Source organism: Gadus macrocephalus, chromosome 1 (genome assembly GCF_031168955.1).
Source record: "Gadus macrocephalus chromosome 1, ASM3116895v1".
Lineage (NCBI taxonomy): Eukaryota > Metazoa > Chordata > Actinopteri > Gadiformes > Gadidae > Gadus > Gadus macrocephalus.
In genome coordinates, this window is record NC_082382.1 from 21,774,439 (window position 1) to 21,800,541 (window position 26,103).

Consider the following 26,103-nt stretch of genomic DNA (forward strand, 5'->3'; position numbering starts at 1 on the left):
ACACACACACACACACACACAGACACACACACACACACACACACACACACACACACACACACACACACACACACGCACAATTAACCCCTACAAATAATTTGACCATTTAGAAAAAACAGACCATCATGAAGAAGCCATTTTACCCTGCCTAGGCTGTAGGCACTAGCATTCAGATATCATTGTCAACAATGTCTCTGTGCTAGTGTTTTGGTCTAGTACGCATGTGTGTGCGTGTGCGTGTGTGTTTGGTGTGTGTGTGTATGTGTGTGTGTATGTGTGTGTGTGTGTGTGTGTGTGTGTGTGTGTGTGTGTGTGTGTGTGTGTGTGTGTGTGTGTGTGTGTGTGTGTGTGTGTGTGTGTGTGTGTGTGTGTGTGTGTGTGCACGTAAGCATGCAGGCGTAAGCCGGTACATTTAAGAGCAGAAAGGGTTTTTCGTATGGAAATAGCCTCGATGACCTCATCGCTGGGTGACACGGCGGTCACATGACTGTCCTCCTTGCCTCGGCACCCAGCCCCATGGAGAGAAGAGACAGACACAAACACACACACACACACACACACACACACACACACACACACACACACACACACAAAGAGACATCACGACATCATAAACACAATACAAAGACAGAGACTCACACAAAAGCATGCACACGTGCACAAGTATGTGTGACCATAATAACCTAATATGCACTCATCGTAATTATAAGCTTATATATCGTGTTGCCAAAACATCCCGCACAGCCACTCAAATAGGAGGTAGACACAAAGAGAAAGGTTAAGATGAGGATGTGTCACAACAGTAGAAGCACAGGCAGAGGTGGTGTGTGTGTGTGTGTGTGTGTGTGTGTGTGTGTGTGTGTGTGTGTGTGTGTGTGTGTGTGTGTGTGTGTGTGTGTGTGTGTGTGTGTGTGTGTGTGTGTGTGTGTGTGTGTGTGTGGCGTCTATCTCTTCAGGCAACACGTAGCACTGGAAGGGAGAGTGTCTTTTTGTCTCTCTTGTCGGCCGATGCATTCAGTGTACATTTCGATTAGCATGCGCTTATCTGGCCAATGAGGATGTAATTGACTATTCACAATTCTATCAGTCCCCATGGCCATGGGAACGCTAATTGAACGATGGGACTAAACGGGAAAAAGCCCCCAGAGAGGATTCGCAGCCAAACATGAAACCACACCGGGGAAATGAGGTAGCTTCCCAGTTCCCATTATCTTGAAGAGGGGACTGTCAAGGCAACCGCTACCGGCTAGGGTCCCTGGCGACGTGCCGTGTGGAGACATGCAGGTGTGGGTTTTAAAACCAACGGGGAGAACTCAACCCACCGTTACGTTAGAAAGCGAAACCGAGCCATGTCTAACAAATGATGTTGGCACCGGGATTAAACAGGAGCTGTGGTCGGATAACAACAAACAATAACAGAATGTGTCCGCGGCGTTGGACATGCGGCTCTTAAAATGTAATCTAAAAAACGTTTCCTCTTGGCTCAGTGTTGTCCTGATGGACCGTGCGTGTGTGTGTGTGTGTGTGTGTGTGTGTGTGTGTGTGTGTGTGTGTGTGTGTGTGTGTGTGTGTGTGTGTGTGTGTGTGTGTGTGTGTGTGTGTGTGTGTGTGTGTGTGTGTGTGTGTGTGTGTGTGTGTGTGTGTGTGGCGTCCAAGGGGCGGCCGCCGACAACAGCGGAATCACCCGAAATCGCCGACGGTCGCCCCGGCCCGGATTACCAGCGGCGTGTGGCCGATTTCCTGTCCCGCCCGCCAGGGCTTTAGAGGCGCATGCATGGCACGGGGCGTAAGCCGCTTATTATCCTCACCCGTGGGCAGCTTGTCGCGGTGCTCCGTGAGCCACGCAAACAGCTTGGCGAAGCGGCAGCTGCACTCCCAGGGGTTCCCCTCCAGCCGCAGCGTCCGCAGGGAGGCCAGGGGCTCCAGGGCGCCCACGTCCAGGTCCGACAGCCCGTTCCGCTCCAGGCCCAGCTCCCGCAGGGAGCTGAGGCCCTGGAAGGCGTGCGGCCCCACCGCGCTCAGGTAGGGGTTGTCCCCCAGGCGCAGCTTGATCAGGCTCCGGGACTCCCCGAACGACCCCGAGGGGATCTCCGTCAGGTTGTTGCTGCCCAGGTCCAGGAAGACCAGCCTGGAGAAGGGGGTGCTGAGCGTGCCGGGCTCCAACTGGGACAGCGAGTTGTTCCTCAGGTCCAGGTACACCAGGTCGCTGTAGAGCAGCAGGAAGTCCGACGGGATCCAGGAGATCCAGTTGTTGGCCAGCAGCAGGCGGCGCACGTTGAGGGGGAAGGGGCCCGGGAGGTGGGTGAGGGCGCGGCCGGAGCAGTCCACGGTGTGGTGGTCCGGGCAGAGGCACCTAGAGGGGCACGTGTGGCCCCGGGACAGCATGGTGGAGTACAGCAGGGCGAGGATGGTCTGCAGCCGGGTGATGCATGGGTACATTGTTGGGGGGGAGGGGGGAGAGGCCAGAGGTGGAGGGAGGGAAAGGGGGGGGGGGGGGGGAGGAGGAGGAGGGGGGTGTCTACGCCTGGGGGGCTGGCGAGGGGGTCATCTGAACATGGATGGCTTCCAGGGAGGGCGTCGAGTTCAGAGGAAGAGGAGGGAGGGAAGGAAACGCGAAGCTTGCCTCTGAAGACTCTCTCGCTCGCTCTCTCTCTTTAGCCTCTCGCTCTCTCTTAGTCTCCCAGTGCCAACATCACTTCCTGTTTACACCACAGCCGCGAAACGGCGGCCGTCAGACAGCGGCGAGGGAGAGATATGCGCGTGACTGGAGGACGAGGATGACGAAGATGATGTGGCGTTCCTGCAGATCACAGCAGCACCGATCGGTCTGGATGGATCAGCCCCGCAAGCTCTGACTGGATATGAGGAATGAGAGAGAGAGAGAGAGAGAGAGAGAGAGAGAGAGAGAGAGAGAGAGAGAGAGAGAGAGAGAGGACCAGAGTTAGAGAGAGAGGATTAACATGTAAACACAAACCACCACTAACGACTGTCATGTGGGGGGCGGCTGGGGAGTGTGTGTACGTGTTTGTGTTTGAGTGTGTGTGTGTGTGTGTGTGTGTGTGTGTGTGTGTGTGTGTGTGTGTGTGTGTGTGTGTGTGTGTGTGTGTGTGTGTGCGTGCGTTGTGTGCGTGTGTTTTTGCTTTCATGCGTGTGTGTGCTTGCGTGCATGTGATTGTGAATTTCAATTGGCGGACGGTTGTGTATGTGCTCACGTGCGCGCGTGTGTACCGACTTTGCAGGGAGGGTCTTCTGCAGACGCTCTCATCAGCCCCAAGATCTGGGGGAGCAGATCAGGCGAAGCGCAGACCTCCAGCCTGACCAAAGTAGAGAAAAAATGATTCAGCACGTAGCCTACTCTCCTCTTCTAGCTGAGACGGAGGAGTAGGAATCACACGCCAATAACAATAACAATGACCACAATAATAACAGCCTTCAATATTCAAAAGGTTTGGTACAATTATTTGGGGTTATTTGCCTCTCGGGACTCACGTATGATGTGATGATACACGGCCAGCAGCATTTTAAGAATATGGATTCCTCAGTCCTTCCCAGTGCTCTGAAATAGAAAAAAATCCTCCTTCGTTGCGCCTCTTCCTCCTTTCTATCTCCGTCTTCGGTTTGTCGCGTGTGATGCACGACTCCTCACCGGACGGCGCACGAGGAATCGGGGTCAGAGGGGGTGTTCCATCCGAGGGCTGTTACCATGACGACACATGGACCGTACCGTACCGACCGTAAGGCGGGTGTGTATGTGTGTGTGTGTGTGTGTGTGTGTGTGTGTGTGTGTGTGTGTGTGTGTGTGTGTGTGTGTGTGTGTGTGTGTGTGTGTGTGTGTGTGTGTGTGTGTGCGCCTGCGTGCGTGTATGTGGTTGCGTGTTTGAGTGCGTGTGTGTGTGTGTGTGTGTGTGTGTGTGTGTGTGTGTGTGTGTGTGTGTGTGTGTGTGTGTGTGTGTGTGTGTGTGATGAGACAGTATAGGCTAATAGCGCACTGTTGCGCGCGGGAAATGCCCTGTGAGCGTCTTCATCGCCGCGAGGAGAAGCCGCTGAGGCTCCGCGGCGCGCGCACAGCTACGCACCTTTTAATCCACGTGTTGGCGTTCTGCAACAAGCTGATCACGACACCGCTGCGCTCCATGTGAACAGTCCCAAAAAATCACTGAAAACTGGGAGCGGTCAAAATAATCACTGAAAAGGATAGACCTAAATTAAAATTGATTTATTTTTTATTTAGGTCTATCCTGTCACCGGGAGGATCATCATGTAAGATGTTACAGTAAACACCCAGAATTTTGTTATTTAGATCAAGCCCTTTATGCAATTGCATGGTATTTTTGGTGTTTTATGAGTACGTAGGCTACGTGTGTACGTTTAAGACTGGCGGCTCTAACACTTCATAAGTTTCATTGAATATTATTTTCCATTCTATTTATATTGTTTTCTCCGTCGCTGTCTCTGCAGTGCGTGGCGGACGGTAGGTTATACTGCCCTCTGCTGTTCAGCGTTTGAACTGCAGGGAACACCCGGCTTGGATAATTCAACTCGTTGACAAACAGTTTTTGCAAAATTTTATATAAATAATAACATCCATAAATTGTGTCAAACATTGCTTGTACGAATGTGATACATACTATTCAAGAAAAAGCCACAGCTATTAAATGCCATCATTACTTTTTTATTGAAGACAATTGCTACAAAATGTTTTTTTTGTGTGTTTTCTCTTGTCATTTCTTGTTTTCTTTTTAAAAATAGACAAATACAAGTATTACAAATAATTATAATTCAAAGGGATACAGTCAAATATACATGGCGTTCTATACACATTAAAAAAAATCCTCAAACATACAATATCGTATAAGATCACAGTGGTAAGGATTGAGAAAAAAGAAGATGAGTGTTTTCATTTTTTACTTATTTTTAGTTTTTGATGTGTGCGTGACACTTTAGCGCCTACCAAATCGACCCGTCCCGTTTATAATCCACGTGTTCTAGGATTGGAATGGTCCAAATGTCTGTATTATCGAGGGGGAGATATAGCATACAGGACGTAATCCACCATAGCCCCACCAGGGTACAAGACTAAGGGTGTTGGGAAAGGAGTGCAGATAGACTGACATCAGACAGGGGTGTGTGTCTGTGTGTGTGAGAGTGGGTATGAATTTGTGTGTGTGTGTGTGTGTGTGTGTGTGTGTGTGTGTGTGTGTGTGTGTGTGTGTGTGTGTGTGTGTGTGTGTGTGTGTGTGTGTGTGTGTGTGTGTGTGTGTGTGTGTCTGTGTGTGTGTGTGTGTCTGTTTGTGCGTATGCGTATCTGTATGAATGTGTATCTGTGTGTGTGTGTGCGTGTGTATATGAGTATGTGCGTATGTGTCTGCGTGTGTCTGTGTGTGAATGTGTGTGTGTGTGTGTGTGTGTGTGTGTGCGTCTGTGTGTGTACGAGAGTGATAGCATACATCGATTGACCTTTGTTTACACATCAATAAGTTATAAAAGACCATACTGTGGGGTTCTGTATGTACAATGGAACGAACACAGTGTACTGCTCCTGGGAGTGGGGGCCGGAGGGGCGCTACGTTATAGCGTCACGTAGCGTGAGAGAGTGATCTGGGTGTAAATATTCCATGTGTCATCCAGCCATAAGGACATTTCACCCCAAGAGAATAGAGGCGTTAGGGGAGACTGACGCGTACGTAAATATGACTGGCATGTTTACTTCTACGTATGACATTTTATTTAGGGACAAATTGACATAATCTTATTTGATGTTGGGAGAATGGGATTAAAAATAGTATTCGAGTAGCCCCACTTTTCTGGTCGGAATACATTAGTGGGTGATCATAATGATGATGTAGCAGTTAATTTTAAGAAAGTATAGAGGGATAAAATACAATTTCTGAAACTGGGGAAGTTTCTTGCACTTTCACATATTACTACACATCTGGACCCCTGATCATGGCTCTTACAATTCAAGAATTCATAAATGATATCCACTGTTACCAGCGACTACTATTTTATCTCTCGGTGTCTTTTACATTCAGTACAATCCAATTGGGGGAGGAAAAATAGATTGGATATGAAATTATCTTTAAGGTTTTGATTGGGGCATTTCGACGTCATTGGTCATATTCAAATAAGGGCTTATAGACATGAAAGGTGGGCCTCAATGGCTAAATCATGAATACATTGTAATTGCAAAATTGCATTACATTGACATTATGATATGATAACGTATTTAATGATAATAAAAAACGGAAGAAGATGTTAGTACCCTTTCAGGGTTTAAAACGCACCATTTGGCGTACAGTATCATGGATGGGGGTTGACTCTGGCTAGGCTCGCACATGAATTGTGCTATTAGTACAACATGAAAGCCCCATGCCAAAGTCAGACATTTTGTACAGCTAATCCCTTCATCTATGTACAGTGTATACTACACACACATCCTACAGTCCCTTTGTATTGTCAAATATACATACAGTAGTACAACAAACCACAGATAGTATTAAAAGTCACACAGAAAACAAAACAAATCAAAAACAAATTGGATTTCTTATTAAAGTGCAGTGTTTCAGCAAGGACCTTCTGAATCGGTTGTGGGGCTAATTTGGGGACATTACGGGTTTTGTTCATTTGTGCAATTAAAAATGTCCGCTGGCTTCACACACAAGACATGTTCCATGAGAAAGAGACGACTCGATAAAAATGGACTGGAAGAAGTGTTCCAAAAGTAAAAGCCACACTGTAAAAACCAGGGCTTTGTATAATCCTATTTAACAAAATATACAGAAGAGTGTCACAAATAACCAATTATTTCTGATTCAACAAATCAGAATAAAAAGGTGTCTGACTCCTACCTTGTTAGACTATTGGTTAGTTGGTGGTACGAACAACAAACGATTGAAGGTGTTGGATATGTTGAGTGGTGCAATCCTATTTTTTGTCAAATCTTCTTAGTAATTTCACATGTTTATTTTATTTTATCATCAACACGTCTGATTGCTGTGGTTGAAAGCATAACCCAGTGTCATTTTTATAACTTCAGTGCATTGGGAACACCAGACCAGAACAACATAATATTTGTCGAATGACATCCACCCTTACAGTGTTAGTTTTTCTTTATAAGGTGGTGGGAGTGTATCTAAAGGTAAACTAGAAGTAGAAAACGTTTTCTCTTACGAGTGACGGTGTGGTCAGTCAGTTAAAAATATAGAAAGTGTGAATTTGAGAACACAAAGACCTCGTCAGAATGGGTTCACAGTTGGGTTCCTACTCACCCGACGATTTCATGCATTTTACACCAAATCCTTCCGTTCCTTCTTTCACCAGCTAAGACATCAGTGGCTCTCTGTCCTTCCTCGATAAAGGCAATCACGTCTCGGAGCAACGTTAAGGGGAAGCAGGACAGTGAGGGGCATGAACGGGCCGCTTTGAACCCCTCAAATCAGCCATGAATAGCTATAATGGGCAATAAAGGAGGACACGATGCTGCATATTTAAGGTGGCTCTTAAGGTGGAGTGAAACAGAGACTTGGCAGTGGATTGGAAAAATATCATTCAGCTTTTCCCTCAAATATGACTTTGGCACACATTTTACACCCTGACATTTACAGAAAAAAATGCCCACTGTTATGATTTCATTCTTCACATTTGTCAAGGTAAAAACTAAGCGATAGAACACACTCTGCTAAGACCCCGTCTATCAGAAGAGGGAATCGCTTCTACATATCAACATAATTACAAAATAGGATCCGGGGGCTCAAACGGTACAGTAGAGCTGTAACTCTGAGCAGATAATACCACATTTCACCGATCAGTAGACTAAATGATTCCAGATAACCGTCCAACTGTTTTCCACCACCAACACACGTAACACCAACGCCATGATTGGCTTTTATTCCCTTTTAGTGTAGAACAAGGAAAACGTGAAGTAACTTTTGTTAATAAATTAATAAAAAACAAACAACTATGGGTAGTGAGCGATGAGCTTTGGTTGAGGCCCAGACCGTCATGTATAAAAACTAAATACTGGAAGATAGGTCGTTGGAAGCTGAAAACAAAGAGTTGGAAGAGTTGGGAAAAGAGTTAAAGAAGAATCCAAACTTTGGTGGTTTCTAGGTTTTTCTGGGAAGAGAGTGTGTGTGTGTGTGTGTGTGTGTGTGTGTGTGTGTGTGTGTGTGTGTGTGTGTGTGTGTGTGTGTGTGTGTGTGTGTGTGTGTGTGCGTGCCTTGCCCATATGCATGTGTATATGTGTATGTGTGTTTATGCATGTGCATGCTTATTCGTGTATGTGTGTTTATGTGTGCGTGTATATGTGTATGTGTGTAAATGTGTGTTTGTGTTATATATGTATGTGTTTTCGGAGGTCTGGCATCAGAGCGACCGGCGTGGTTCCTCCGAGGACAGGGGGTCCGGCTGGGCTTGGGGGGCCGCGGCGGTCAGACCTCCAGGGAGGCGGTCAGACCTCCAGAGAGGAGGTCAGACCTCAGGGGAGGAGGTCAGACCTCCAGGGAGGAGGAGGTCAAACCTCCAGGGGAGGGGGTCAGACCTCCAGGGAGGAGGAGGTCAAACCTCCAGGGGAGGGTCTGACCTCCAGGGAGGCGGTCAGACCTCCAGAGAGGAGGAGGTCAGACCTCCACAGAGGTGATCTGGTTCATCTGGGCCCTCATGGACTGGACACTGTTGAAGATCTTCTTCTGGTGGCCGGCTAGCGTCACCCCCACTCTGAGGATGTCACTGTTGGGAAGGAGGGTCTTTAGACTTTAGGCTTTCAGGGGGGGGGGCAATGTGATGACGGTACGACCGCAGTATGACCAAGTCTAAGGGTTCTACGGTTAAAAGGCTCAGTATTAACAAAGGGTCTTTCTGGACAACAATCAACTGGATATAAGCCAAGGGTCAAATTAATATAAAGTTACAAAAAAACGAAAACATAAAAGTATTAACATGAAATAGTAATAGATAGCAATAGTTGTATGTCATCATACTACATGAAATATGCATACCAACAGCGATATGTTGTTTCTCTTTCTCTTTCAAATGTACTCATTTTAAGTCACTTTTGATAAAAGCGTCTGCTAAATACCCTAAATGTACTGTAAATGTAAAACGGTATTAATGGATATACATAAATAGCTAGTCTCTTAAGCTTCCAATAACAGCTTACTACAGCAATGGCTCAAAGTCAAATTGTTTTCATGAAAGGAAGCCAAACGAGAGAATACTATCTGACGTTTCGGTCTCCAACCAAAAGACAAAGGGAGGGCGGACTCACTCCATGGTCATCTGGGACACCACGCTGAAGCTGTTGAAGCCCTCGTTGGTGAAGTACTCCTTGTACTGGCTCATCTTGATGGCATCGAGCCACTCGTCCACCGTGGTGAAGGAGGAGAAGTCGGGAGGGCTGCGGTCCAGCAGCGCCAGGTGAACACTGGGCACCCGGGAGACAGGAGACAGGAACAGGATATTGAATCGTTAAGCAGGAATGACCCCGGGTTGGACCGTGGACGTGTGGAGAGAGCAGGAGACTCCATAGAGTGTGGTTTGGTGTAGAGTCGGGATTTGGGGGAAAAATGAATGATTGAAGCTAGTGGGTCAACTGAAGGACATTTACTATCGGATATAAATAGTTACCTTGAATAAAAGCAGTTTTACTTTAGTTAACAGAATAATGAATACATGAATAATTTAACTCTGGATCGAAATGGAATAAAGATTGTTTTGTATTTTATGATCTTATGATCGCATTCATCCAATTCTAATCTTGATTAATTAAATCAAAATGAGCTCACACTTAAAAAAAAAGACTTAGAACAATCATTCACACTCAGAGTTGGACCATCTGAATTCAAAAGCTCCTCTATACTTTCTCTCAGCGGGTAGATCTCAGTATATTAGCACTGCGCTGTACTTTAATACATGTATTATATCAGTATTGTACATATAATACTGTAAATTCAAATACTGTAATAATCTTCCTTTTTATTATACTGCTACTTTTTCATATTTGTATTATAACTCATCTTTTACATTGATATTTGGTCTCAATGCTCACACAACCAAATTCGGGGATGACTAAAGTCATCCGTCCTTCGGAGGAGACGTCAAACCGAGGTCCTGACTCACTGAGGTCATTAAAGACCCCAGGGCACTTATCGCAAAGAGTAGGGGCTTCCCCGGTGTCCTGGCTAAAACTGCCCAAGCAGGCTCATTCAATCCGGCCCCCTAATCATCCTCCAGTATGATTGGCTGACTCATTAATTCCCGCTGGTGTGTGGCTAGCGTTCTGGTGCAGATTGGCTGCCGTGCATCACCCATGAAGGTGCTACACACTGGTGGTGGTGAGTGAGGTCCCCCCCTTCACTGTAAAGCGTCTTTGAGTGGCTGGAAAAGCGCTGTATACATTGAATCAATTATTATTATCCACCCCTCCATCCATCCATCCATCCATCCATCCATCCATCCACTCATCCACTCATCCATCCACTCATCCATCCATCCACTCATCCACTCATCCATCCACTCATCCATCCACTCATCCACTCATCCATCCATCCATCCACAATCAACCATCCATCCACTCATCCATCTCCCCCTCGGCCCCTCGGCCCCCCGCCCCCCCGGCCCCTCCGCCCTCCGCCCCCCGCCCCCTCGGCCCCCGGTACCTTGACGAGAGGGGGGTCATGGCCTTGAGGCTGGCGGGGTTGCGGATCATCTTGTCCAGGGTGCTGACGGTCTGGCTGAACTTGGGCCGGTTGTTGCGGTCCTTCTGCCAGCAGTCCAGCATCAGCTGGTGCAGGGCGCTGGGGCAGTCCATAGGGGGGGGCAGGCGGTAGTCCTGCTCGATGGCGTTGATCACCTGCACAGGGGTGGGGGGCACAGTCTGTGATGGGTGGTCTACTAAGGGGTGGGGGGCACAGTCTGTGATGGGTGGTCTACTAAGGGGTGGGGGGCACAGTCTGTGATGGGTGGTCTACTAAGGGGTGGGGGGCACAGTCTGTGATGGGTGGTCTACTAAGGCGTGGGGGGCACAGTCTGTGACTGGTTAGATTACAGTCTGTGACTGGTTAGTTTACAAAGGGGTGTGGTTCACAGTCTGTGATTGGTTCGTTTAAAAAGGGTTTTGGTGCACAGTCTGTGATTGGTTAGTTTACAAAGGGTTTGGTGCACAGTCTGTGATTGGTTAGTTTACAAAGGGTTTGGTGCACAGTCTGTGATTGGTTAGTTTACAAGGGGTTTGGTGTACGGTCTGTGATTACAGTATCACACAGCTATTTAATTTGCTCACAGTTTATAACCTTCACCCTTTGTTTTCAAAGAAATATGCAAAACATTACCATAATGTCTGGATAGGGTTATAATTACATAATATACTCATGTAATTATGGGTCCACAAAATGTTGAATTAATACTCCACCACAACCAAATGTCATCGTGGCTGGTTAAGACCGGAAGCTAAAATGAGTCACCTATTAAACCAGCTCGGAATCTGGTCTTTTTTACAACCTGCTCTCTCTGTGCAGTCTCCCTCCTCGCTGACTCTCTAACCGTACCGACGGCCGTTCTAACGGGGAGCCAATCAGAGGGCTGGTGACTCACGTCCTGGTTGCTCATGTCCCAGTACGGCCTCTCGCCGTACGACATCACCTCCCACATGACGATGCCGTAGCTCCACGCGTCGCTGGACGACGTGAACTTCCGGTACTGGATCGCCTCGGGGGCCGTCCATCGGATCGGGATCTTCCCCCCCTGGGGACATCAACCAATCAGCAGAGAGATGAATCAACCAATCAGCACAGAGATGAATGTGAATTAAAATAATAATAATTATATATGTATGCATAAAAAACATAAATAATAATAATAAAATAATAATATGTAGGGAAAAGATCTGTAAATAGGAATAAAGCGATCAATATTCATAAAATGAATTAATAAATAATGGTGTTCAGAGGATAGTATTGATGGGTGAACTTCCAGACGGTTAAATCTGGCAAACACCTCAACTAGACTTCCTGGGTTCAGCGTATCTGGTCTAATCTTGTGTTTACATGATATGCAGGGGGAAATAGGATATACCTGGTCATTTCTGGGCCTAGCTGGAAGTGTAAAATCTGAGGACTTATTCGGCGAACAGCACTGTCTTGGAGAAAGTGTTTTTGAAGTTTCCGACCAAGATACTGCAGTTTGTAGTTTATATACATTAATGATACTGGGTGATCTACAAATAAACTTAAATAAAAAAAAAGTAATGGGAAAACGCTGACGTTATAACATTAATTCAATTTTCTTCAAAAAATGTAGTTATTCACACTTTGACAACAGAAAAAAAGGGGTAAAAAATTAGCAAACGTCAGACTACTTTAAATGTTGATGGGGTATTTACAAAAGCACAGTTTGATTCTTATATTTCACATGAACTAAAAGAATACAATGCATTTAGTTGCAAGTTACTTTCAATCTCTACGGGTTATTTACAAGGTTTACAGTTTGACTACAATACATTATCATCCTAAATAACATGCATTATTTGAACATTGCTATCGATCAAAATGCTTTTTACGTCTTTTTTTTACTTTGTTTTACTATTCTAAAACTCGTCTGTGTTATGATTGATATCATAAAACAGACGTTTCCAACATAGGTATGCTACAAATCAACCGTTTATTTCAAGAAAAGAAAAGTTCCATCGTGACACTTAACCCTAACCCTAAATCCCACAACTTTCGGTGAACATTAATCCCAATATTCTCTGTGACTCCATCCTCGTGATCCTAAAAACACCTAGATGCAGCCGAGAGTGGTGTGGCGGCGGCGGCGGCGGCGGCGGCGGACTCACCAGGGCGCTGGTGTAGGTGGGGTCGGACGCGTCGTCCTCCAGGAAGCGCGACAGGCCGAAGTCCGACACCTTGCTGACCAGGTTGCTGTTGACCAGGATGTTGCGGGCGGCCAGGTCGCGGTGGACGTAGTTCATGTCACACAGGTACTTCATCCCCGCCGCGATGCCTCGCAGCATGCCCACCAGCTGGATCACCGTGAACTGCCCGTCGTTTTGCTACAGCCAATCAGCAGGAGACAAGGAGAGGTTGGGGAGGAAGTCATTGGTTAGGCGGTTTTGGTCAGCCAATCGAATCATAGAGAAGGATATGTTGGTCTTGAACTCATTGGTTACGTGGTTTGGTTCAGCCAATCAAATCATAATTTAACTGACAATGGTCGTAAACAACTGTTATGAGTTAACAGTTGAACAGTAAAAATCAACTAGAGGTTTGAGTTTTCTTGGGCTTTTCTTTTAATAAGCGAAACACATTATGTTCAAACAGAAAAAGCAGACCTAGCCATGACATCATGGCGAAAAAAAAAGGTGATGTAAGCCTTTGCAAAGCAGTGCAGAGAATGTGTCTTTCATACAATCTAAGCACTTTACGTTTATGCCAGTTTTAAGAATGTCAGCACTCAATGTGGCCCAGTGGCCACCCGTTAGAAGGGCCTTAATGTGCCAAAAGGGGACCAAAGACCCTCCTGCAGGCTAACCCTGTGTGTGTGTGCGTGCGTGCGTGCGTGCGTGCGTGCGTGCGTGCGTGCGTGCGTGCGTGTGCGAGCGTGCGTGCGAGCATGCGTGCGTGTCCGTGCATGCGTGTGTGCATGCGTGTGTGTGTGTGTGTGTGCATGCGTGCGTGCGTGTGTGCGTGCGTGCGTGCGTGTGTGCGTGCGTGCGTGCATGCGTCTATGCATGCGTGGGGTCCTCACCCTCAGGAAGGAGTCCAGCGATCCGTTCTCCATGAACTCGGTGAGGATCATGACGGGGTTGCTCTTGGTGACCACGCCCTCCAGCCGGATGATGTTGGGGTGGTCGAACTGGCCCATGATGGACGCCTCGGACAGGAAGTCCCGCCTCTGGCGCTCCGTGTAGCCCGCCTTCAGCGTCTTGATGGCGACCAGGATCTCCCTCTTACCCGGAAGACGAAGGTTACCACTGCACACCTCCCCGAACTCTCCTGAGGAGAGGAGAGGAGGAGGGGAGGAGAGGAAAGGAGGAGAGGAGAGGAGGAGAGGATAAGAGGAGGAGAAGGAGAGGAGAGGAGGAGGGGAGTAGGAGAGGAGGAGAATGAGAGGAGAGGAGGAGGGGAGGAGGAGAGGAGGGGAGGAGGAGAGGAGAGGAGAGGAGGAGAGGAGGAGGGGGAGAGGAAGAGAGGAGAGGAGGAGAGGAGAGGAGGGGAGGAGAAGAGAGGAGGAGAGGAGGAGGGGAGGAGAGGATAAGAGGAGAGAAGGAGAGGAGGAGGAGGGCAGGAGAGGAGGGGAGGAGGGGAGGAGGAGAGGAGATGAGGAGAGGAGAGGAGGAGAGGAGATGAGGAGAGGAGAGGAGGAGAGGAGAGGAGAGGAGGAGGGGAGGAGAGGAGGAGAGGAGAGGAGGAGAGGAGGAGAGGAGAGGAGGAGGGGAGGAGAGGAGAGAGGAGGTGATCAGAAACAGTTTGTTACCCAAGTAGGTGAACCCATAACGACTGTGTTGCGAGGAACATTCAAACAAATAAGCATCAGTATGACTAATACGACATCAACTATACTATACTATCTTTACTCTATAGGGCTTATACATCATCAGAATGCATCATGGGAATTCTATATATATTTTTGAATAGAAATGTAATATGAATTACTAAACAATGACCAAAACACCCTTGCTGCCGTTAATATTCCTATGCTTCTATATTTCAGAAATTGAAGCCCTATACTATACTATACTACGCTTTACCAAATATATTATACCTAGTTATACTATAAACAACATGTACCATACTCTATAAACAATGTACTATAAACAGGTCAAAGGGGGGGGGGATGGCCCATATAGGGACATTCATGAGCATTGATGACGCAACACAAATGTAATCACTGTGACGAAGGGTTGGGCGCACAGGGAAAAACCAATGACACTGTAACACAAAGTCTCTCTACCTGCCCCGATGACCTGCTCGATCTTCACGCAGGGGAACTCGATCTCCTTGGCGAACTCCCGGATGGCCTCGTTGGGGTCCTCGTAGGTGAAGGGGTCGATGTAGATCTTCACGCCGGGAGACACTGCGAGGCAACACGCCAGTTACAATGGGCCGTTGAGAGGGCACTTTGGTTGGGTTTTAAGAACTCAGCTTCCTTTATATTCCATGAACGTTGATTGATTGATTAGCGTCAAAGGGTGGATCCCTTTTTCAACACACTAAAGCGATGTTGGATATTAACACAGCCATCAAAAACGTTTACTTATTTACTTATAAACTCAACGTTTGAAACACACCTAATCTAAGATTGATAATGATTCAACTCATTCGCTCTGGACTACACAGAGCGATACACATCACACATCACAGTCGCATGTAGGTTGGAAATGTAAAGAAAAATAGAAAATTACGCAGAATGGTAAAGAGCAGCCTGAGACTCACAGTGTCCGCTGGTGTACTGCAGCTTCTCGGTGTACTCCGTGTTCTCTGGTCTGTCTGTGGTCCTCCTGCTGTTGGACAAACAATAAGATGGACAACTTCATTATCATCATCATCATCATCATCATCATCATTTTAAACAACTCATTGGGCCCTTTTTTAACGGTCTGAAACGCAAGTGAGAAGCGCCAAGCGCTAGTAGCTTTGTGGGCGGTTCTATGGCGATGTTGCTATTTTACTCTCATCCCCTTTAAGAGCCATGAGCGCATTTGAATCTGACGAGTTGAGATTTTGACAGCGCGTCTGCAGTGTCCGATGAGACAGATGCACATGAACTTCAAATGGCTCAGTTTATGGCCTAATAATATGGCCTAATTCACACATGGAATAAGGTTTTCTTCCACAACTTCAGAAATACTGAGTCCTCAAATAAATTTCAAAATAGCACCAGGGAACGTTTGCACCAGAACACGCCGCCTCCTTTCGCCGAGCCGCCCCCTTGGGGCGCAAGATCATTCCCTAATTTACCGACGCGTGGCGCAGGAGGGAAAAGAACGCTCTGCGCCAGTTGCAAACTAGCAACGACACATGCGCCAGTGAGAAAGTCAATTGATCTCCTGTGAATAATATACAGTAGAAAGGCACATGTTGAGGGAATTGTTTGCAATATGCCATAAACCCTCTGATTCAATAATTAGTAACTGTGAATATTGTACTTTGACATCAGTCAAAGTCAAGTCGACGGCAATTTATCAATGATCAATCAGCCAAGGTCCCTGAGCGGCCATCTTGGCTCCACACTGGTTCTCAATACTAGCTGGGTCTGGGGACAGAATGCTGAAAGGCCAGCTAGTGTGGATGGTTGGTTGTGGTCATGGTGCTACGACCTACTTTTGGGTCGCGGCTCACACTGCTGTAGCATCATGAATCACGTCTCATCATAAACAAAATGGAGGCTCACGTCTTTGATATTTTCTGAACGCTGTCTCACCTGCGGCAGATGATGATGAAGACTGCGATGGCGATGATGAAGACCACGCCCCCGGAGGCGGAGCCGATGATGAGAGGCAGCTTCTCTTGGATGCTGGAATTGTACTCCTCTGGAGGGGCGAGCACAGGAAGTGACATCAGCACTCAAAGGATTTTGAAGTGAATCATGAGAACATCGCTGATAGCAAAAAAATGCACGCTCATTGTTGACAGGTCGAACCATGGGTTGGATTTTATAAATCAGTCCTGCTATGACTAAGTAGCGTGACTGTTATAAATGGTAAATGGACTGCATTATATGGCAATTCTTATCCAAAGCACTTTACAACAGTGCCTAACATTCCCCCATTCATGCAGACATTCACGGCGGAGTCAGTGAAGTAAGGCGACAGCCAGCTCGTCAGGAGCAGTTAGGATTATGTGCCTTGCTCGTTGACACCTTGACACACTAGGAGCAAGCGGGGTTCGAATTAGCAACCTTGCCGTTAGCGACCAACCCGCTCTACCGCCTGAGCTACTGCCGCCGTTCTGAAGAAGAACAAGAACGGGACATTTTCAACCATACATTGTTGAACAGGCAAATAATATGCCTGGGGAAAGGAGCCAACAGCTTTTAAAAAAGAAACTTTTTATGAATAAGAAAAGGGATGTCCCTGTCAGTGCGGTGTCTTTGAAACCCCCTGACACAACGCAACCCAGACGTTTAAAAATAAATAAACGCCGCAGTGTGGAGTGGTCCGTTGAATATTGCATGGATCGGTGGCGGGGACGGGAGGAATACCTTCGGTCATGGTCTGGAAGTACATCTTCCCGCTGTAGCGTCCGAACCCGGCCACCGTGCGGGCTCGGACCTGGAACACGTAGATGGTCCCGGGCTTCAGGCCCCGGATGTCCGCCGTGTTGGTCTGACTGCGGAACAGCGAGGAGTTGAACCCCGCCTGGCTCTGCAACACGACAGGGTGTCATATTTAATACCGAGGGGAATACAAAACAATATATCAAATCAGAATTTTTATTTTTGCAGGATCGTTGGGGGCAGCAGGATATTCTTGAGAGGGTTTTTCGAGCGCCCAGCCTAAACATACTGGGTTTGAATCCCGATGATCACAGCCCTACCAGTTGACAACCGTGAGCAAGATGCCCTTTCCCCTTTCTGCTCCCCATGATTTGAAAACCCTTTTCCTGAACCAATCCAATTTCATCAACTTAATTACTTTTTTATTAATTCAAGTTCAATACAACGTACCTCAAACACCACTAGCTCACCCCCCCCTACACCACCACCATCCCCCCCCCCATCCCCCCCCACCCCCCCCCACCACCACCACAGGCCCCAGGGAGCAGCCGGTACCTTCTCATAGTACTGCAGCTCGTAGTCCAGGATGAGTCCGTTGGGCTGGTCGGGCTGGGACCAGGACAGGGTGATGCTCTCGGGGGCCCGGCTCACCTGGTGCATGATGGAGACGGCCGAGGGGACTGAGGACCACAGCACGGAGAGAGAGAGAGAGGGAGGGAGGGAGGGAGAGGGAGAGGGAAGGGAGAGAGAGAGGGAGGAGACACACCACGGAGAGAGAGAGAGGGAGGGAGAGGGAGGAGACACACCAGGGAGAGAGAGAGAGGGAAGAGACACAGCACGGAGAGAGAGAGAGAGAGAGAGAGAGAGAGAGAGAGAGAGAGAGAGAGAGAGAGAGAGAGAGAGAGAGAGAGAGAGAGAGAGAGAGAGAGAGAGAGAGAGAGAGAGAGAGAGAGAGAGAGAGAGAGAGAGAGAGAGGGGAGGGAGAGAGAGAGAGAGGGATGAGACACAGCAGGAAGAGAGAGGGATGGAAGGGAGAGGAAGGGAGAGACATACACACACATATACACACATAAAAAACATTAGAAGCATTGGCATTAGAAAGCATTAGAAAGAGACAGATAATGCTGTCGATACAACATGCTAGATATTGAACCAAAGTATTTACAACAATTTACGATTTGACAAACACGTTGATATGATGTCAATCACCAAATAGCCAATCACCGCGATTAAGCACTATAACTTGAAGCATTATACATTTGGAAATCGTGCCAAAAAATAAAATCACATTTTCCCCAGATATTTCTTAGTATATGTGTGCGTGTGTGTGTGTGTGTGTGTGTGTGTGTGTTTGTGTCTCTTGCTATCTGTGTGTATGTGTGTGTGTCCCCCTCCCCTCCCTCTCTCTCTTTCTGCTGTACGCTCTATCATACCCCAGAATAACACCACACAAAAAAAATAAATCAAAAACATTTGCCCCCAAACTAATGGCCCCCGGTCCCTTACCGGCCTGGTTGGTGGTGATGTTGACGGCGGCGTACTGCGGCGAGTAGGGGCTGAGGTCCGACACGCCGTTCACCGCCTGCACCTCGAAGGTGTAGCGCGTGTGGGCCAGCAGGTCGCTGATGCGCACGCCGGCCTCCGTCAGGCCCAGCTGCCGCGGCTCGAAGCGCACGTTGTCCCCGCAGCGCGTGCAGCCCCCCCGCCCGCCGCCCCCGCAGCTCTTGCAGATGACGTTGTAGACCACGTCGTCGCGGCCCCCGCCCTCCTGGGGGGCCGTCCAGCGCAGACGCAGGGACGTCTCGTTCACGATGGAGATGACTCCGCGGGGGGCCGAGGGGATCGCTGGGGGGGGGGGGGGGGAGGTCGTCATGGTTAACCTTTATCTGTGGAGTCGGTTCAACTGGTGGTGTCGGATGTGAAGGGATTCTTTGAGACGTGTGTAAGGACCTCTGAAACAAGGTCCTTCAATTCATATATATTTATATTATACTGTATATATATATAATGCTCTTTAAGTTGTACGGCACTGTTAATCTACTCGATATGCCAGAAGGCTTTGGGGTGCGAATGTGTCCCATGTTGCTGTTTCATCTCGGCCTGGCATCTTTGGCTATAAGCGCGGGGAGGACGGCCACGCCAAGTGGGACTGTTCAGCCTCTGAGTCACCAAGCTGAGGTGTTTCAGAATGCGTACAGTATATTATAAATGTATAATTCATTCAGGGGCTTGTTTCGGAGGTCCTCACACGTATATTATGTATATTTTGTGGCTGAGAAAGGGGAGCTAGGATGACATCCTTCCTGTCGGTAGCAACTATAACGTTTTGTCTTCCACATTTATTCATTTTTATTTATTTATTTAGTTGATAGTCGACAAGCCAGAGTTAGCTGCAAATGCTCATTTCCATCTGTTGTCCCTAGCCAGATCTTAAAAGGCAATCTAAAATACAATAACTAATAAAAAAAATAGGTGTGGGATTTATATCCAACTACAATAAGAGGACTCTGTGTATGCACGTCTATGTCTGTCCTTCTCTTTTCTCGAAAACAACCTTTCATCCGGTCACCTTCACACTCGGTGGGTGTATCTAAGGAGGTCCAGCGATGAGTGGGAAGTTGTTTGGATCTGCGGTTCTCCAGAAAAAGCTGCAAGCAGCGAAACCAGAGTCCACGCAACCGGCCCGCGCTGAACAGATACGTTCTGAATGTTTTATACTGGCACTGCGCTGGTGGTACATATTGGAACGATTGATGGAATCATTTGAATTACCAATAGTCTGCCCCTGTAAATAAACGGTCAAAGTGCTAACATGCGCTCTTATAGTGTTCCACTCTAAAGAGTGCTGCTCTAGTCCTCATGGTCAGTAGAAGGGGGTAGGTAGGGCAGGGCGATTAATCGAATTTTGATCACGATTTCGATTTCAGCGTCAAACGATCACAAAACTAATATTATTTAAAAAAAAATTTTTTAATGTTTTATAGAAAGTGTAGTACAGCTGGATACATATCTGTACATTTGAACATTTTCTTTTTGACTGTTTTGTGTCTTTTTTTTTAGGCGAAATTTCAAAGTTCTCAGTTACAAAGTGTTTTTCGGGAGAGACGTGCTGCATAAGCACGTCATGTTTTCAAACTCAAAAACAATCGTCGGAATAATCGTGATTTCAATATTGACCCAAATAATCGAAAGCAGCCCTAGGGGGTAGGTCGTGGTAAACAGAACCGGTCCGTACTGGTGCAGGGCATCTGCGCGGGGTCCGAGTCGGTGCGGTAGAACCCGTTGCGGCACACGCAGTTGGTGGCGCCCTCGTTGGTGGTCCGGCTGTTGATCGGACACGGCAGGCACTCGTGGTCCCCCTGGGTGGCCTTGAAGAAGCCCGAAATGCATGCTGGGTAGACACACAAGAAAAGAGCCAAGTTGATACAACAACTAACCAGCTGACTCTCATTCTGCTCATATCTCTTATTGGGAGGGAGGGGGGGGGGGGGGCGGATATGTGCTTGGGACAGGCAGAACCCATGTCTTTCCTGTCGTCTGGGGGAGTCTTCCACATGAACATGTTCCTTTGCATTTATTCATCGGTCTGTCGACCGTAGCTCGGTGCAGCTCCAGAGCCGCCTCTCCCCCGCCCCCAGCCTCCAATGAAATCAATTGGTCCGTCGAGCAGTTGAAGCAGCTTGTATTGTGTGCTTGTGTGCATATGTGTGTGTGTTTGTGGATGTGTGGATGTGTGGGTGTGTGGGTGTGTGTCTGTGTGTCTGTGTGTCTGTGTGTGTGTGTGTGTGTGTGTGTGTGTGTGTGTGTGTGTGTGTGTGTGTGTGTGTGTGTGTGTGTGTGTGAATGTGTATGTATATGTGCTTATGTGTGCGTGTGCTTATGTGTGCGTGTGTTTGCGTATGTGTGCGTCTATGTTAATGTGTGTGTATGCATTTGTGTGTGTGTGTGTGTGTGTGTGTGTGTGTGTGTGTGTGTGTGTGTGTGTGTGTGTGTGTGTGTGTGTGTGTGTGTGTGTGTGTGTGTGTGTGTGTGTGTGTGTGTGTGTGTCTATCCACATCGAGACAAGCTCTGCTGCTCCACCTGGTCCAGGTGGAGAGAATGTGATGTGATGCAATGTGATTTCGACCAATCACACCGCATCGCCACATGTCATCCTAACAGGGTGTGTCACATGGGTAGGACCTCAGGAGATGGCATTTTTGGGGATTTAATGTTAGATCACACAGGTGACATCATTCCCCAAATTGAAGGCTGTCTAACTTCACCGTGAATCGTTCTAAAAAGCACATTCTCTCAATCGAGAATGAATCTTGAATGATTAAATGAGTATTTTTCAAAGAACAAAATAAACACATCAACCTGCTTGTCTTACAAACATATGTAGCCTATAGCCCTGTCTCCCTCGCTGCTCCTTATGTAAATCGTCAGTTCGTTACGTAAACCAATTCAGACGTATGGGTTTCCAAACAAATGTTCCGTGCCTAATCCTCGCCCGAAGAACACCCTGCATTAACGTGTAGGACGCTGACACAGAGTCCCAAAAGGGCCCTAGCCTCCACTCGTTTGCCCTTATCACAGGCTTAATGAGAACGGACATGTGGTGAATGTCGAGCAGTAAACAGTGTCTCAGTTCGCACAGCCAAGCGTAGCAGTGACAGCACGCCATCTGCGGAAACATCCCCTAATAATGATCAAACATCCCTTCCACCGAACGCAAGCAACACACATACTCTAATTCTGACGGGAACCACAGCCAGATGAAATACGCTTTCGCCTCTGGCCTGTGACTTGCTGCCATCTGTCCAACACTCTTCTCACGCAAAACACCTTCGGCATGACGAAAGTCAAAATACACTCAACCAAAATGTTTTGCGGTACATCAGGAAGGATCGCGTGTGGCCCGGATAACCTGGCCTTAGACGACAGCAGAATCAGACCAGGGAGCCGGTCGACACCAGAGAACGAGAGGCAGGTTTCTGAAGCGTATATGAAGCTGCCTGCCATGCTTGCTGAATCCAGTGAACTACCACCGTTTCCCGTTCTTTGCTTCTGAGCCAACAATAAGTATAAGACATACGACGTATCATGAATAGTTGATAAGATGTTCCGCTATCGACCCTGCAGGGGCCTGAGTCTGAGACATGAGGCTCAAGTGATCCCTGTTGGCATAGAGATGATCCTCCGCAGTCTTCTGTATTTTTCATCTTCTTACTTTGGCACTACTCTACCGACTCTCACAAGTACACTCTTGACTTGTCTCCAAAAAAAAGACATTTTAAAACCAGTTCGAGATTTGGTGCCGCGTGCCTGGGGGGGTGTATCTTACTTCCTGAGTTAGAACTGGACTCAGACCAGAGGATGACAACTTGGTTCCTCCAGTAGATAATGTTCTTGTGTAACAAAGTGTGGAAAATTATTACTCAGTCCCACACACCAGCCCACACATTACCGTTGGACCCAATACTGTTGCACTGCGCTTTGGACTGAATAAGAAGTGTTTGACTTGTTTCTGTTTCGGTGTGAACTGAACAGAATGTTACTGTCACAGTTTTTAATTGAAACATCCTCAATATCAAACCGTAAGCAGAGTAGCTTTCAAGCAGAGTATTTTTCAAATAAACTTATATGTATGATATATATATATATTACACTACATATATTACATTAGTGGTTACAAACAAAGCATGAGTTAAACCAAACCACACCAAAGGCAGTCGCATGCTTAAAGCTCTTTGGCCAAATAGAATCGGTAACGGACGTTGAATTGAAGCCAGGAGAGACACTAACTAATGGTTTGAGACACTTAGTAGAGACACTTACTAATGCTTCGAGACACTTAGTAGAGACACTTACTAATGGTTCGAGACACTTAGTAGAGACACTTACTAATGGTTCGAGACACTTAGTAAAGACACTTACTAATGGTTCGAGACACTTAGTAGAGACACTTACTAATGGTTCGAGACACTTAGTAGAGACACTTACTAACGGTTCGAGACACTTAGTAGAGACACTTACTAATGGTTCGAGACACTTAGTAAAGACACTTACTAATGGTTCGAGACACTTAGTAGAGACACTTACTAACGGTTCGAGACACTTAGTAGAGACACTTACTAATGGTTCGAGACACTTAGTAAAGACACTTACTAATGGTTCGAGACACTTAGTAGAGACACTTACTAACGGTTCGAGACACTTAGTAGAGACACTTACTGACGGTTCGAGACACTTAGTAGAGACACTTACTAATGGTTCGAGACACTTAGTAAAGACACTTACTAATGGTTCGAGACACTTAGTAGAGACACTTACTAACGGTTCGAGACACTTAGTAGAGACACTTACTAATGGTTCGAGACACTTAGTAAAGACACTTACTAATGGTTCGAGACACTTAGTAGAGACACTTACTAACGGTTCGAGACACTTAGTAGAGACACTTACTGACGGTTCGAGACACTTAGTAGAGACACTTACTGACGGTTCGAGACACTTAGTAGAGACACTTACTAATGGTTTGATCACCCAGACCGGTATGATCATTTCATCAACAGAACTGTCTACTAGAACCAAACAGTGAAAACACAAACCCGCACGCCACGAGCGCCCTCCCTCCCTCACCTCTGCACGCCGTGCCGTTCTCCACGCCCTCGAAGCCGGCCTTGCAGGTGCACCCTCCGATGGGCACCATCCACTCCCCGTCCCCGTTGCAGTACAGCCGGATGGGCACGTCCACCTCCTCCCCGTTGGGCACGCACACGCCCCGCGCCACCACCAGCGACGTGCTCTCCGCGCCCGACAGCGTCTCGGGGAAGGCGGCGCCGTTCAGCACCACGGCGGGGCACTTCCTGTAGAAGACGCGCACGGCGACGAGCGACATGCAGGCGCCGTAGTCCTGGAAGGCCAGGTAGAAGCCCCGGCGCGACACGGGCCCGAAGCTGCGCACCTCGCTGTTGATCTTCATGACGCGCCCGCCCAGGTCCACCTGGGAGAAGCTCTCGTCGGCCGCGATGGTGTCCACCTTGGTCCAGGGGTTCTCCATCCAGGGCGGGGAGGTGCGTGTGGCGGCGTCGGCGTCCGACTCGTAGAAGTACAGGTTGAAGGTCTCCTTGCAGGAGCCCGGCACGTCGGGGATGGAGCCGCAGTCGCGCACCGAGAACTTCATCTGGACGTGGACGCGCTGGGCGCCGCGCCGCCGGATGTGCCGGGTGCGCACCCAGTTGTTCTGGCTGCCGTCGAACACGTTGCACACCTGGTAGGTGCGGATGGTGGTCATGTGCTCGTCGTAGCCGCTCACCTCCTCCCACTGCGGGGGACAAGGTGGAGGTTGGTGGGGGACAAGGTGGAGGGTTGGTGGGGGACAAGGTGGAGGGTTGGTGAGGGACAAGGTGGAGGGTTGGTGGGGGACAAGGCGGAGGGTTGGTGAGGGACAAGGCGGAGGGTTGGTGGGGGACAAGGTGGAGGGTTGGTGGGGGACAAGGTGGAGGGTGGTGAGGGACAAGGTGGAGGGTGGTGGGGGACAAGGTGGAGGGTGGGGAGGACAACTCACAACTGTGATTGCGTCTTTATTATTACTGCACTGTATTTTGTAAGATAAGAGGTGCAGGATTGTGGAAATGGTGTTTGACTAACAGCTGAAAAGGGACTGGGTTCGATTCCAGTCATAGACATAGATGTCCCTTAGCAAGAGATGTCTTTAAAGATCTCCTATTATACTACTTTTCCGACCTTCATTTCTTATTAATGACTCCAATAGAGCAACCTGACACGAATCACAGCACAAAAAACGATGTCGATTTTCGGGAAACTCTTTCAGCATTCTCTGTCAACACTCGGCTTCGTCCTTCTCCGCCCCCTCGCCCCCCTCCTGCCAACCCCACTCCGTTGTGATTGGTTACCTTCCGGAAGAGCATGTTGCAGCATTCACATACATGGGAAATCCGGATTGTTCTACGTAGATAAATCCTGGAAATTTGAACGAGTGAATGGCGAGCGGCGTCCCTAGTGTTTAGCGCTCTGCACAGCCACCCCGGACGGTCAGCAGGGAATACGTCTCAATGCATTTACGTCATTATTTGACACTTTAGTATGGTTAAACATGACTATAAATCATCATAACAACGTTTATAGGTCATAAAGGTCGAAAAAGCATAATAGGTTCTCTTTAAGGAGCAGGATAACATTTTTTACAGTAAGTCGCTATGGATAAAGCGTCCGTCTTTGGAGAAGCCCATTCAAAATTAGTCCCCCCCCAGATCTTTACATTCATGATTTATTGAAGGCGCACCAAGCCAGCGACATGGCAGACTTAAGACCTTCCGTGACATTTATGGGTCAAACCATCTCATGCGCTTGAATAATTGACCACCATTCCTCCCTTAAAAGACGCCTTATATCATCAAATATAGCGACAAACATGAATGGTAAATGAGGGAAACAAAGTGTCGCCGTCTATGTTTAGACGTGAACCGTGGGCCGTGCTAGCGTGTTGTTGTCGTGTTGTTTGGCGACGTACCCCTGCCGCCGGGTGGATGGTCCAGCCCAGCTCTGCAGTGGCGGTGGTTGAGTCCATCAGTACTTCTGCAGGACAAACACAACATGGTTGAGGTCAATATTTGATGCTTCGACAACACGGAGGTAAGAGGTAGCCTCCCTGATGGCGTCCACTCTGTTGAGGCTGTACTAGACCTTTGGGCCAATCGGAAGCAGCTGTTCTGGTTATCTAGGAAATCACTCGTGGTCATGGTCACATCATCCCGCCTTCCTCTGCTTTTTGACAGAAACTACCGGTGACACCTGCAGCTGGCTGCTCCTCTGGCATATGAACATAAAACAACATTTCCCAGGCTTTGACTAGCTATTATTCCTGATTTAGGTGTAAGGGTTAGG

At 47.9% G+C, this 26,103-nt stretch overlaps 2 protein-coding genes across 3 annotated transcripts in view; both read right to left on the reverse strand.

Moving 5' to 3' along the window:
* Positions 1–244: 244 nt before the first annotated feature.
* LOC132462855 (leucine-rich repeat-containing protein 38-like) lies at positions 245–4,133 on the reverse strand. 2 transcript variants are annotated; one of them, XM_060058621.1, is made up of 3 exons: positions 3,490–4,133; positions 3,233–3,314; positions 245–2,855 (listed from the first exon to the last, which is right to left on the reverse strand). In XM_060058621.1, exon 3 carries the CDS (start codon positions 2,437–2,439, stop codon positions 1,681–1,683), a length of 759 nt encoding a protein of 252 aa, XP_059914604.1. In that variant the 5' UTR covers positions 2,440–2,855; positions 3,233–3,314; positions 3,490–4,133; the 3' UTR covers positions 245–1,680. The 2 variants fall into 2 exon arrangements, with proteins under 2 accessions (XP_059914604.1, XP_059914613.1); XM_060058630.1 differs by having other exon boundaries at positions 3,213–3,314.
* Positions 4,134–4,651: 518 nt separating this feature from the next.
* Positions 4,652–26,103, reverse strand: part of LOC132462385 (ephrin type-B receptor 2-like) — a 31,511-nt gene continuing 10,059 nt past the window's right edge. Inside the window, exons 2-18 of the mRNA XM_060057894.1 lie at positions 25,730–25,794; positions 23,836–24,520; positions 20,447–20,602; positions 18,718–19,056; positions 17,767–17,891; positions 17,197–17,359; positions 16,417–16,525; positions 15,429–15,496; positions 14,947–15,069; positions 13,741–13,988; positions 12,830–13,045; positions 11,590–11,739; positions 10,656–10,849; positions 9,266–9,421; positions 8,618–8,727; positions 8,519–8,555; positions 4,652–8,435 (exon numbers count right to left, since the gene is read on the reverse strand). Coding sequence (XP_059913877.1) covers positions 8,619–8,727; positions 9,266–9,421; positions 10,656–10,849; positions 11,590–11,739; positions 12,830–13,045; positions 13,741–13,988; positions 14,947–15,069; positions 15,429–15,496; positions 16,417–16,525; positions 17,197–17,359; positions 17,767–17,891; positions 18,718–19,056; positions 20,447–20,602; positions 23,836–24,520; positions 25,730–25,794 — 2,906 coding nt within the window. The 3' untranslated portion in view covers positions 4,652–8,435; positions 8,519–8,555; position 8,618. The remainder of the gene's footprint in view (positions 8,436–8,518; positions 8,556–8,617; positions 8,728–9,265; positions 9,422–10,655; positions 10,850–11,589; positions 11,740–12,829; positions 13,046–13,740; positions 13,989–14,946; positions 15,070–15,428; positions 15,497–16,416; positions 16,526–17,196; positions 17,360–17,766; positions 17,892–18,717; positions 19,057–20,446; positions 20,603–23,835; positions 24,521–25,729; positions 25,795–26,103) is intronic.

Coding starts and splice junctions, on each gene's coding strand:
- LOC132462855 (XM_060058621.1), bottom strand. CDS start 2,439: ATGTACCCATGCATCACCCGGCTGCAGACCATCCTCGCCCTGCTGTAC.